Consider the following 13,969-nt stretch of genomic DNA (forward strand, 5'->3'; position numbering starts at 1 on the left):
CATATGTTTGTATGGTTATTTTTATATATTTTAAGCCCTTATAAACTCTCCCACACTGTTTATAAATATTCCCTGCACAGTTATACAGCATAATCCCTTTGTATTCTCTTAGATATTAGGTAAGATTCATTGAAATTATGTATGTAAACACACTGTTTATATACAGTAAAACCTAAATGTTATTTTAAAGATATCGAGGCGTCTCCATATATCACATATGTTACAGCCATTACGATAGACAGGCCACCAGCAATAAATACGTACAATGTAAGAAAAATTGTATACAGTAAATGTGTGTACAGTCACACTAAATGTACGTACATGTACTAAGTACTGTAAGTAGAAAATTAATTATGGTTACTCACCAACAATGACACGATGACTTGTCCGATAACAATGAGTTTAATTTTACTGCACAACAAAGGAGAGAGTTACAGCCCTTCTAAAGGAGCCTCTTCAGGCGATTGTGTAGCTTTGTCGTTGTTCTTCTTCTGGCAGTCTTCAATCCAAATCCCTAAAGTAGATTCCATCCAGACTACTGCCTTATTACATCCACCTACAACTCGTTTTGCACCCTGGTTAAAAGGACACTGCGGCCGTAGATCTTATATTCCTTTCCTACTTTTTAAATAAAAAGAAGCCTCATTGATGCTGTAATGGCATCCTACAGCGGTGTAACTTTTCCCTTCCTTCAACAAATCCAAAACATTTACCTTTCGGCAATCGTTAAAATCTTCCGCTTGGGCACGGCCCCTGAAGCAGTAGCAGGAGCAGATCATTTTGGAGCCATAATAAAGGGCTTGACTATGCACAAAGATAAACACAAAAGAGCACAAAAGTTAACTCTTTACACAGCGAAACACATTGATGCTGAATGAGCGAGATGAGACTTCCTGGTTAACACCGCATTCAGCACACAGGAACTTAACTACGTGCTTTGATTGGTTAGCTTCTCAGTCATCTGCGAATAGCGTCCCTTGTATGAAATCAACTGGGCAAACCAACTGAGGAAGCATGTAGAGGAAGTAAAAAGACCCATTGTTTGTAGAACCCGCGAAGCAGCGAAAAATCCGTGTTATATATTTAGTTATGCTTACATATAAAATCCGCGATAGAGTGAAACCGCGAAAGTCGAAGCGCGATATAGCGAGGGATTACTGTATTCCAATATATTTGTAGAGGGAAGAGCCTCTTTTTCCCATCCTTCTTTTAATATATATAATATGCCATGGTGTCGTCGCCAATGCAATAAATCAAAATGGGAGAACCCCGTGGAGGCTTGTGGGACTTCCCGATAGGCAGTACACTCCTGTACACAGGCCAGTACACAGTACACAGGCCAGTACACTCCCTGGCCTGCCCAGGCTGTCTAGCTAAGTGTGCCGGAAGCGGAGCCTACACTGGGTCTCTTGAACCGTGGGACACCCTCCATGCCTGAAAACTTGGCCACGGTACGCTCCCATCTGGGTACTTTGCAGGTCCTGTCCCCTTCTCTTCCAGGATCCAACCATCCTGCCGACTACACCAATGGCAGAATCTCCACACAGAGCCATAGCAAGGTTTGGAGCAGCCACCCATATAATTGGTGTCCTGGCTGCAAAATCATGAATATATTACACAGCACTGATGTGCACAAAAACAAATTCAAAACATAACTGAGGGAATAAGGGAAAGGTGGAGGCAGGAAGTGAAATTCAGATGGGTCGGGCTCATAAGGGTCTTCAGCCATAGGCTCGAGTCCGGACGTGACATCAAAGGGACCCGGAAGTGACGTCAACAGGGCCAGGTGGAATCTCCCATGGATGGTCTGCATGAAAGCGAGAAAAAGAATCAGTGCACTCTGCCACATCCCGGTCTGACTCAAAATTGCCCTTACTCAAGCCCTTTGGCTACCTCCCATGCACCCGTGTGTGATAATATATATACAGGTACGATATCTTTACAACAAAATTTTCATTACAACAAAGTATTTTTATGGTCTCGATAGTTTCCCCATATGACGCCAGTTTATAGAAATCTCATTACTACGATGTACATTCAGCAGATACTTTCATTACAACGAAGTGCCCAAAAGACCTTGAAATGCCTGAGTTCTGAGGCCACAGCTTTTTTTTTTTGTGCCTTTTTTGTTTCCTGCAGTTTTCAGTAATACCTTTTGCTTATTGCTCATCAACATTTTAAAAACATCCATTGGAATTTAACTCATTGTCACGGCAGACACGAAAAAACGATAACAGTTCATATTAGAAAAAAAAATACATTTTTGTAGTTCTCGATTGCGGCAAAAAGAAAAAAGACGTGCTAGTGAATTTGGAATTTCACCACTGACGCTGTAAACTTTCTTGAAAGACCGAGCAAAAAAAGAAAAAATCTCGGGTTGCAAACGTATGTGAACTGCTGCATTTGAAGACGTTGAAAAAGCAGTTTTTATGTGGTTCAGTGATGCATTGAATTCCTCCCACCCATCATTCGCATCGCATTTCATGTGCAGCGAGCAAGCGAGCAAGAGAGAGAGCGCGACACACACATACACACACAGGCGCGCGAGACAGAGGCATACACACAGGCGCGCGAGACAGAGGCATACACACAGGCGCGCGAGACAGAGGCATACACACAGGCTATGAGACAGAGGCATACACACAGGCGCGAGACAGAGGCACACACACAGGCCGAGACAGAGGCACACACACAGGCGCTCCAGGCTCGCGAAAGAGAGACACACACAGGCATGCGAGAGAGACACACGCACAAACGAAAGAGAGATCGAGAAAGGGAGGGCTGGACTCAAGGTAGAAAAAGCTTGTTTTTGTTTTCAGTTCTGTTTACAGTGATCGGTTCATATCGTGCGTTGTGGCAATGTTACTTTTCTTGGTGGTTTATTAAATTACGGATTTTTCAAATGTTCATTTTTTTCCCTGTGTTTAAAACTCATTTAAAAAAAAAAAAAAAAAGTGTTTTTAGCGAGCGGTTCCTAGCACTATAGCGCGAACTATTGCAGTGTTACTTTCTTTTTTTCAAGGTTTTCTCAGTGTTATTCAATGTTTTTACATTTAATTTACTATTACACTGTGCATTCCATGGTATAATTAACTATATTTGTGCTTAAAAACTAAAAAAAATATATATTTACATACACTTTGTATGGTCTGGAATGGATTAATTGTATTTACATACAATCCTATGGGGGAAATTGCTTCAGTTCACGACCAGAGTTTTAGAACGAACTATGGTATATATAGTCGGAGATGGCCGGGACGCCTAGGAAGACAGGAGGAGGGCTTACGCCTTCCCCAGACCATGTGGGGGCAAAAGCCCTGGTTAATTTGGAAGGGCCGGGGGGGAGAAGTATGGGCACCCAGAGTGCTCCTGGGTATGTCACCGGCACTTCCGCCACACTGGGGCGTGTTGGTAGGAGGTTGCCGGAACACACCAGGTGCTTATAAAATGGGCCGTCTCCCTTAATACGATGGCTGGAGTCAGGAGAGTAGAGAAGACAAGGTCTTAGGAGGAGGCAAAGAGGTGGCCTGAAAGAGAAGAAGGCACTGTGTTGTGGCCAGGACTTTGGGGTTGTGTGAGCACTTTTTGTATATAATGGGCCGTGTCAATAAACGTGTGTTGGGTGACATGAACATGAATATATATTGTGACAGATAGGGGGCGCTATCGCTCCCTTGAATCCTCGGACAATACGTCAGACACCAGATAAAAGTCCAAATAATTATTTTATTTGAACTATACAGTGCACAAAGCGCCCTCCTCTCCACAATACTCATATAATAACAATACAATAACCAATAATCAATCACAATCCTCCTCTCCCAGACACGTTGCCACCCTTCCACCCAGCTCAGCTCGTCGTCTGGGGATTTCCCACAGCCTTTTATAGTCCCTGACCCGGAAGTGTTTCTAGTCCCTCAGTCCATGTGATCTCCTATCACTTCCAGGTCAGATAAAAATCCTCTTCTTCATCCCAGAAGTACGTCGTTGCTCTTGCCCATGTGACTCGGACGTACTTCCGGGGCATAGGGCAAATAGTCACTGCTCCTCCCTGCAGCGCCTTCTAGCGTCCCCTGTGGTATCCAGCAGGGCTGTAAAGGAAAACTCCAATGTCCATAATTCCCTGCTGGCATTCGGGGCACCTCCATGCTGCAGGGAGGGCTCCACCTGGCGGCCTGGGGGTATTGGCCTGGATGAATGGCCGGCCATATTCCACAATATATATACAGCGGGATGTGTATAATGTTATTGACTGCTCAGCACCCTTACAACTTGTGAGTAGAAACTGTCCTTGAATCTACTGGTGCCAGTGCAAATGGTAATTTGCCAAAAGGGAGGAATGAGAAAAGGGACAGTGCAGGTTGGCTTAGATTGCTAATTATACTGTTCGCAGGAAAAATGTTACATATGTCCTAAAAAGAAGCCAACTGGGTGGAATTTATATTCTGTGTCGCCTTCACCAAGTACTCTCTTCAGTACTTTTATGTTCTTGATCCAAGTAGGTGCTAAGTCAGGGTGTTATGCTGTCTGTGCGTGGACTGTACTATATATCTGTAAAAGTTCGTAACAACAGGTGGAGAAATGCAAGCTACTCTCAGATGTATGAGAAAGTATACACAATTATTGTCCTTTTTGACAATAGTTCACTTCAGTTTGTCAGTTATGGTCACTCCAAGAAATTTGAGGCTGTTCATTCTTTCAGAAGTATCCCATCTGAAGTAGATGTCGTGTGGTCTGCCTTGTGCTTTAGAAGTCACCAGCTTCTTGGTTTTGCACTAAGGGTGAGATTGTTGTCCTGGCACCACTGAGTCTCCAGATAGACATCTTCACTGTAAGTTGTCTCATCATTGTTGTTGATCAGGATTGTGATGATGGTGCCAATAAAAATGTAATGATGGCGCCACATAGTCTGAGGTAAACAACGAGTAACAAAGCGATCTCGGCACACTGCCCTGTCCAGTACCTGAGGTGAAGGTCAGCATGAAGGATGTGCAGCTACGAATCTGCAAATTCTGAGGTTAGTTGGTTAAGAAGTCCATAATTCAGTTATGGAGGACAGTGCTGTAAGAGCAATTTGTTAGTTAGGTCATATTAAATTGATAGAAGTATTTTCTTAGTGCAATGCATGCATTGTTTTTTATGTTCATTAAGCTCTATAGCTGCTAAGATCCTCACAGCAACTTGCTGAGTAAACCAGAAGCAATGTTCAATATATACCTGGAGGAGTTTATTTTATGATTTATTTCTTATTGAACTTTAGGGCACTTGCATTAATAGTTCCTGTCAACACACTCTCTCATTTCTTGAAACTGAAGTTCAGCTCATTAAGAACTGTTTATTTTGCTTTAATTGGGATGTGTATACCAATGTGTGCTTTCTTAGATGGCTCTTTCTCAGTCATCTCTGGTTTAGATTTAAGGGTCGGGGAATTTTCTTTTGTCCAGTTTTGATGTTTGTAATGTTTTTTTATTTGCTTGTTCCCATGTTTCTTTAAAATCAATAAAGTACAAAAAATGTTGAAATATTATATATTTACTGCTGTCATGTTTCTGAACTGGATTAATTGAATTTAGTATCAGATAGATATATACTTTCTGGTAATAAAAGTGAAATTGTATGTTTGGAAAAGAAGCTAGCTGATTTCTCAGTTTGACTGATTTGTGAAAACTTTTCATTTTCAGATATTATGGTTACACCAATTAGTATCCAGAAAAGAAACTTATTCATCAATCATTCCATCTTGATCAAATAATGCACATTTGTGTTTACAATAGTCCACGATCGCTTCTATTTAAATATAACATCCAAAACAGAAAGGAATTTGATAAAATGTTTTTATAAGGCACACAAACTGCGTTTCCCTCTTTCTATCCAGCATTAGTCACCTGAGAAGTTCTTGGACTCCCAGCTTCTCTTAAGAGATATATGCAAGCTTTTTTGGATTTTGTAAGAACACCTTGGGCAGGGTGGAGTTCTGTCTTTCTAGAGATAAATTAAAACAAGCACTTCTGGCTGTCCAGGAATGATTCACTATTCATTCTTGCTGATCAAGTATGAATAGAGCTAGTAAAACTCTGCATAAACAAGGCTTCAGGGCCAGATGAAATCAGTCCCAGTGTGCTGAAAACATGTGCCAGCAAACTCTGATAAGAACTGAACCTGCTCTCCCTTTCCCTGAGTTTGCCGAAGGTTCACCAGCTGTCTAGAGCATGCTTTGTGAACTCAGTGCCAAAGGAATGACATTCATGTAATCCCAATGACTTTAGACCAGTTGCATCATACATCATGAAGACTTTTTAGAGGCTGGTCTTAAAAACAGCTACAAAAACTATTTTAGACCATCTGGATCTTCTGCAGTTTGCCTATGACACATATAGTTATGGAGGATGCTCTCATCTACATGCTCCACAAAGCCTATTCCCCACTTGGACAAAGTTGGCTCCACAGTCAGGGTATTGTTCTTTGACTTGTCCAGTGCTTTTAAAACTATTCTACCTCATGATGCTCCCACAGTCTCCTGGATCATGGACCAACTGACCAATAGACAGCAGTTTGTGAGGCCTAAGAACTGTGTGTCAGAAATGGCGGTAATACTGGAGTACCTCAGGGAATTGTCCAGTCTCCCTTCTTGTTTTACCCTTAACATGACAGACTTCTAGCACAATACCAGCACTTGCCATCTCATCCATCATAGGCTGCATTAAAACTGGAGACGAGTAAGAGTACAGGAAGGTTGTGGAGATCCTTGCTTTGTGGTACAGGGATGACATCCTGCAACTCTGTCATAAGACAAAAGAGCTGGTGATAGACTTCTTGGTGGCAAAAAGCCTCTGAGACCAGTCACCATTCTGGGCAAGAACATGGAAATAGTGCAGAATTACAAGTACATCTGGGTTCACATAAACAGCAAACTGGACTTGTCTGACAATACTGTGGCTTTGTACAAGAAGATCCAGAGCAGACTGTACCTGCTAAGGAGACTCAGATCTTTTGATGTCTGCAGAAAGCTCCTAATCCATCCCCTCCAGGGTTGCTTTCTTGGAATTCTTTTAGCCACAGACTCATTCCACCACAGTGTGCTAAGAAGTGCCTCTGGGGGTGTTTTGTGCCTACTGCTATCACAATTCAATGCTTCCACCCAATATATTTATTAACTTTAATTTTATTTATTCACTTATTATTTGATTGACTAGCTGTATTATTTGTAATGTGAGTCTGCATTCTTGTATTTTTGTTTTTGCTGCTCTAATAAAGTTTATCTATTCTAATCATGCCCAGAGCATTCACCTTCTGGGGCATGTCCTTCTCCTACTTGTAGTTAACTGTAGCAAACACTATAAATGTGTCATAAATATTTTAATGATACGAATAGTAAAGGAAGAAAGGAATAGATGAATACTAGCACAACTAAATTTTCAGATAAGGTTTTGTACTAAAAACATTACATGAAAATAATATTTTCACTGAAATTTAGCATGTGTCTCTTTTAGGGGTCTTATGGTAAAAGTGAGAAAGGAGAAAAAGGAATTCCTGGATTACCAGGACCCAGGGTAAGACGCATTATTGATTTTATTTATATAATTGTGAACTTTATAAGGATGTATATATTACTGTATTTAAATTCTTCTCATTTTAATGAAACACTTATATTAAAGCATTCACTTATGGAATGCTGTTTCACCACCTTTTAATTTTATAATTGTTCAAATGTTAATTATTTAATGTTTTTGCCTTTATTTTGAAAAATTTGAAAGGGAGCAACAGCACTTGATGGGCAGCCAGGTTTTCCAGGTCGTCAGGTCAGTATTTTGTTTTTTACAAATATATTAAAGGTGCATACAGTTTTTTAAAATTGTGGATATTTTTTAGCTGTACAAAAATTAACTACAGGATATAAACTATGGGATTATATGTGTTTAAAAAGAATATTGTGTGAACAATAAACAACAACAAATAATAAACAAAATGGCAACAGGTTAGGGTGATAAAGGATAAACATGGAAACATATTCAGAAGTGAGGAGGGTGTATTGAGCAGATGAAAGAGTACTTTGAGAGGCTGATGAATGAAGAGAACGAGATAGAGAGAAGAGGTTGGATTATGTGGAGATAGTGAATCAGGAAGTTCAATGGATTAGCAAGGAGGAAGGAAGGACAGCTATGAAGAGGATGAAAAATGGAAAGGTTGTTGGTCCAGATGACATACCTGAGGAAGCATGGAGGTGTTTAGGAGAGATGGCAGTGGGGTTTTTAACCAGATTGTTTAATAAAATCTTAGAAATTGAGAGGATGCCTGAGGAGTGCAGAAGTGTACTGTTACCGATTTTCACCCACATAACTGTAGAAGAAGTTGCTAGAAGTAACAGTGCAACTTTTTGCTGTCTGTTTCTGATTTTAGCAATTTTTTGTAATTGTATAATTGAATACCATCCATCCATCCATCCATCCTCTTCCGCTTATCCTAGGTCGGGTCGCGGGGGCAGCAGCTTAAGCAGAGAGGCCCAGACTTCCCTCTCCCCGGCCACTTCTTCCAGCTCTTCCGGGAAAATCCCAAGGCGTTCCCAGGCCAGCCGGGAGACATAGTCCCTCCAGCGTGTCCTGGGTCTTCAGATGCCCGAGCCACCTCATCTGACTCCTCTCGATGCGGAGGAGCAGCGGCTCTACTCTGAGCCCCTCCCGGATGACTGAGCTTCTCACCCTATCTTTAAGGGAGAGCCCAGACATCTTGCGGAGGAAACTCATTTCAGCCGCTTGTATTCGCGATCTCGTTCTTTCGGTCACTACCCATAGCTCATGACCATAGGTGAGGGTAGGAGCTTAGATCGACTGGTAAATTGAGAGCTTTGCCTTACGGCTCAGCTCCTTTTTCACCACGACAGACCGATGCAGAGCCCGCATCACTGCGGATGCCGCACCAATCCGCCTGTCGATCTCACGCTCCATTCTTCCCTCACTCGTGAACAAGACCCCGAGATACTTGAACTCCTCCACTTGGGGCAGGATCTCTTCCCCAACCCTGAGAGGGCACTCCACCCTTTTCCGACGGAGGACCATTATACAACATTGGAGCTGTAATGCCAGCAGCCAAAAGATCTATGATTCAGGTTTATCTGCATGATTTTCCTCGTAAGAAGTAAATACTATTACTATACAGATTGTTGAACCTTGGGTACTAAATGAGGAACAAGTCTAGCTATAAGCATTGAATGTCACAGGCAATATGGAAACCACATTAAAAATCCAAAGCAACCAACAGCCAATATATCTACCTATTTTGTACAGTGTACATACAGTTGTTTTAGTTCCTTTCTGGAATGCTATCTAGCTATACAATAGTAAAATATGACTTCCATTCCAGTCAGTTCCAGTATTGAAGGAGAAATATTTAACTCTCTTACTTAACAAATCTAAATGCCAAGATAGTATTTTTACAGGAGACTCAGTTATTAAGCAAGGACCAATTTCGGTTGCAAAGAGAGTGGTCTGGCCAATTTTTTCACTCTAGCTATAAAAAGAAAACCAAGGGCATGGAAATCTTAATATACAAAATTATCCCATTTGTAGTGTCAGATACAATATCTGATTCTGAAGGGTGATATGCCGTGTTGATGGGCAATTTATACTAAAATGATTTTGTTTAATATCTATACACCTAACATAGATGATAGAGCTTTCTTCCAAAATGAGCATCTATTCCTAATGTGAACACTCACAAAATTATAATGGCCAGAGAAATTAATTGTGTTTTTAATCCAGACCTGGATAGATCCTCAGATACAATAGCAATAGCATCTAATACTACAATGATAATTACACAGTTTGTAATGGACTATAACTTATCTGACCCATGTAGGTTCTTAAATCCTAACCTAAGAGCATACTCCTTCTTCTCACAGTTGTTATTTTCTATACCAGCCATATTGATCTCTGATTCCATCATAGCCACATAAAATTTATACACCAAATGTTGCCACTGAAGTCAGGAAAAGATATAAAAAATCAAAAAATAGATTCTACGGTGTTCTGACAGGTGTGATCAGGAAAATTATGGGGGCATAGGAAGAACAGGGCTCTTAGGTCTGGATCAGTGTTAAGACCCCACCTAGCTGTAATGAGGGAAACAAAGGAAAATGAGCATGTAGTGTCAAGGTTATAGGTAGTGAGATTTGAATAGCCCCTGCATAAGAACAGTAAACCCTTAATGAGCAGAGTAAGAGCAAGTAATAGGAGTATGGACATACACAAAATGACTGAAACAGCATCTGAAATTAGGAGCAATATATACACTTTCTAAACCCACTTATCCAGAGCAGGATCAAAAGAAGGCAACTTTAGATGCAAGGCAGAAAAAATTCCTGGACAGGGTGCTATCCTATTGCAACAATATATATATGCAATATGTATGACATGGCTGATGTTAAGAACAAAAAGAGTATGATATTTCAACTATCTATTTTGAAAGATATGTATTGCTTCGTTGTGAAACAACCTTTTTAAAGCAAAAGTGATTATCCTGATCTTCTGTATTGACCTAGTCAGTCTCTCGATCAGTGCCATATTATTTTCAAAAAGGATTTCTCCTATGCAAAGTGGCAGGTGAATTATTGTCAACAAAACACAGACACCTGAGAAATAAAGTGAAACATTACTCACGCATAATTCCTCCATGCGGTAAAGGTTTTGTTGACCAACACAGTCTGGTTCGACTTTAGATGTTTGAATGACATCTTGATATACAAGACATGCATGCAAACAAATGTGGCAGCTCATCATAATGGACATCCGCCTCACATGCAGCCTGGTATATGGCTTAATGTGTGCTGCTGTATTAGTTGCTGTGTACATACTATATGTTGGGTTCAGTCAGAAATACAGCTGACATTTAGTCATTTATGAACAGATTGAAATAATCTGTATCTAATACTTCTCTCTTAAGCTTCGAAGATTCATTGAACAAACAGCAGCTTTGAAAGTTGCTGAGCACATACAAAGCAAACTCATCACCTTGGTATGATTCACTAACACTTGAACCACAATTTACCATGGTGTCACTATCAGCTCCTGAAGAGCTTTCATTATTATTATAAACTAAATTGCTTTCTTCTTCACATGCCCGTATTCAGCTTTCACTATCACTACAAATGCTATGTCAACACCCTCCCTCTGACACTAGCTGCTGTTCACTGGATGAATATATGCGGAGCTCCTGGTGGGTGACTTTCAATTTTAGAGTTAAAGCTTACAAGGATTAAAGACCAATGGCAGGAATATTTATTCAAAAAACAGATGTGAAATTCTTATTAATATATTTTGATTAGTTTCAGGACTTGCAGCCCGGGTTAGCCCTTATAAGTCTGGTTTTGATGAAAACTAAAAATATTTTAAGTACATTTTCATTTTGGTTTAAATTATTTTATTTCTGTTTATAAAAATGTTTTTTTATTAATAGTTTCAATTTAGATTTTTGTTTTCGTTAGCTATAATAACCTTTCTCTTGACTACTAAAGAAATGGAACGGCTTATCTTTAAATTGGGACATCATTATTATGAACACGGAGAAAAGGCCAATTAGATCTTAGCCCAAAAAATCCACAAGCAGGAAGTCCGTAATGCAATAAAAGCAATTAACTACACAGATGGAGATATAATTATTGACCATAAAAATATAACTGACACATTTAGAGAGTACTATAAGACCTCATTAGCTTAAATAAGATAAGACACAATCTAATCACGAATTAAAGAGAAAGAAGGTATTCTCTCACCTAACAGATTTAAACACTAAAATAGTATTTTTACAGGAGACCCACTTACTAAGCAAGGATCAGTTCCCGCTGCAAAAGGACTGGACTGGTCAAATGTTCCATTCTAGCTTTACAAAGAAAACTAGAGGTGTGGGAATTCTCATAAATAGAACAGTCTCATTTGTAGCTTCAGATGTAGTATTGGATCCTGAAGGGAGATATGTGATGGTCATGGGCAACTTATCTATCTGTAAAATGATTTTGATAAATGCTTATGCACCCAATGTTGATGATAAGGAATTTATACATTTATTTGCATCCATTTCCAATGTGAACACTCATTAAATTATAATGGCTGGGGACTTTAATTGTGTTTTAAATCCACTCTTAGGTAGGACTTCTGTCACAGGGAGGACGACATCTAACACTGCAAAGATAATTACAAAGTTTATAATCGATCACAACTTATCAGACCCCTGGAGGTTTTTAAACCCAAACTCAAGAACATATTCTTTCTACTCACCAGTACATCATTGCTACTCAAGAATTGATTATTTCTTTATAGATAACTTCTTGCCTACGATTAAATCCTGCAAATACGATGCTATTGTTATTTCTGACCTTGGAGCTAAAGTCACTATGCCCCACACACTCACCTCGCAGATGGCGTCTCAACCCGCTTCTATTAGCAGACGAGAATTGTACAGAATTTATATCCAAACAAATCACTTTCTTCCTAGAGACAAATACATCCTCAGAGATTTCTGCAGGAATACTCTGGGAAACTCTTAAGGCCTTCTTAAGAGGATAGATTATTTCATATCTTTCCCACAGAAATAAAATAGAAACCAAGAACGTATCAAAGCTAAAAAGCAAAATTACTAGAATAGATGAAGAACATGCTAGGCTTCCAAGTGAGGCTCTACATAGGAAAAGGCAGGCTCCTGCATTCAGAACTAAACCTCTTGACAACTAAAAAACTGAACAACTAATTTATAAATCCAGACATCATTACTATGAACATGGAGAGAAAGCTAATAAACTTTTAGCTCAACAAATCCACAAGCAAGAAGTCTGCAACACAATCACAGTAATTACCAAAACGAATGGAGACAAAATCATCGACCATAAAAATGACTACTATAAATCCTTATATTCTACTGAGTTTAAAAAAGACAGCACACAATCTAATACATTTCTGGATACATTATAGACATCACAATTAGATACTTTTAGTGCGGAGGAACTGGATAAACCTCTGGCGTTATCAGAATTACTAGATGCTATAAAGTCACTTCAAGGCGGGAAAGCAGCAGGCCCTGATGGCTACCCTGCAGAATTTTATAAGAAATTCTCCGCTCAGCTAGCTCCCCTCCTATAAGCAACATTTACAGAAGCTAGAGACAATCAAACTCTTCCTCAAACTTTTCACCAAGCATTAATCACCATTTTTCCTAAACTAAATAAGGACTTATTGCAATGTGCATCATACAGACCAATTTCACTTATGAATAATGACGTTAAGATACACAAAAAAAAAGGATGGAGAAAGTGCTCCCTTCGGTAATATCAGGAGATCAAACTGGATTTATCAAGGGTCGACACTTATCTTCCAATCTTCCAATCTTTGACGCCTGTTTAATGTAATATACTCACCAACAAAGTCAAACACCCCAGAAATATTATTATTATTGGATGCAGAAAAAGCATTTGACATGATTGAATGGAAATACCTTTTTACTACATTGGAGAAATTTGGGTTTGGCCCAAACATTTGTGCATGGATCAAACTACTGTATACCAATCCAGAAGCTTCAGTTTGTATCAACATTTGTTTAGACTACTTTAAACTAGAACGTGGTACCAGACAAGGATGCCCCTTGTCACCGCTGCTATTTGCAATCGCCATTGGACCACTAGCAGTTCACTGTCGTAATACAGATCAGATAAAGGGGATTATCAGAGAAGGACTGGATCAAAAAAATTTTCTATATGCAGATGATATGGTACTGTATATATCAGACCCACAAAATGAAGTGCCTGCATTCTTAACAGCACTCACAGAATTTCAAAAGATCTCTGGTCTCAGAATTAATCTGAATAAAAGTGTACTCTTTCCAGTGAATTCTCAAGCATATATTAGATTAGACACCCTACCTTTTATCATTGCAGAACAGTTTAAATACCTAGGGGTAAACATCACAAGTAAACATAAAGCTCTTCATC

General features: G+C 39.6%; 1 protein-coding gene across 1 annotated transcript in view; it reads left to right on the forward strand.

Annotated features, from left to right (window-relative positions):
• Positions 1-13,969, forward strand: part of col4a6 (collagen, type IV, alpha 6) — a 582,406-nt gene that overhangs the window by 259,323 nt on the left and 309,114 nt on the right. The window contains exons 14-15 of the mRNA XM_039765772.1: positions 7,491-7,550; positions 7,755-7,799. Of these exons, the coding sequence (XP_039621706.1) occupies positions 7,491-7,550; positions 7,755-7,799 (105 nt within the window). The remainder of the gene's footprint in view (positions 1-7,490; positions 7,551-7,754; positions 7,800-13,969) is intronic.

This window comes from Polypterus senegalus, chromosome 10 (genome assembly GCF_016835505.1).
Source record: "Polypterus senegalus isolate Bchr_013 chromosome 10, ASM1683550v1, whole genome shotgun sequence".
In the NCBI taxonomy this organism is placed as follows: domain Eukaryota; kingdom Metazoa; phylum Chordata; class Cladistia; order Polypteriformes; family Polypteridae; genus Polypterus; species Polypterus senegalus.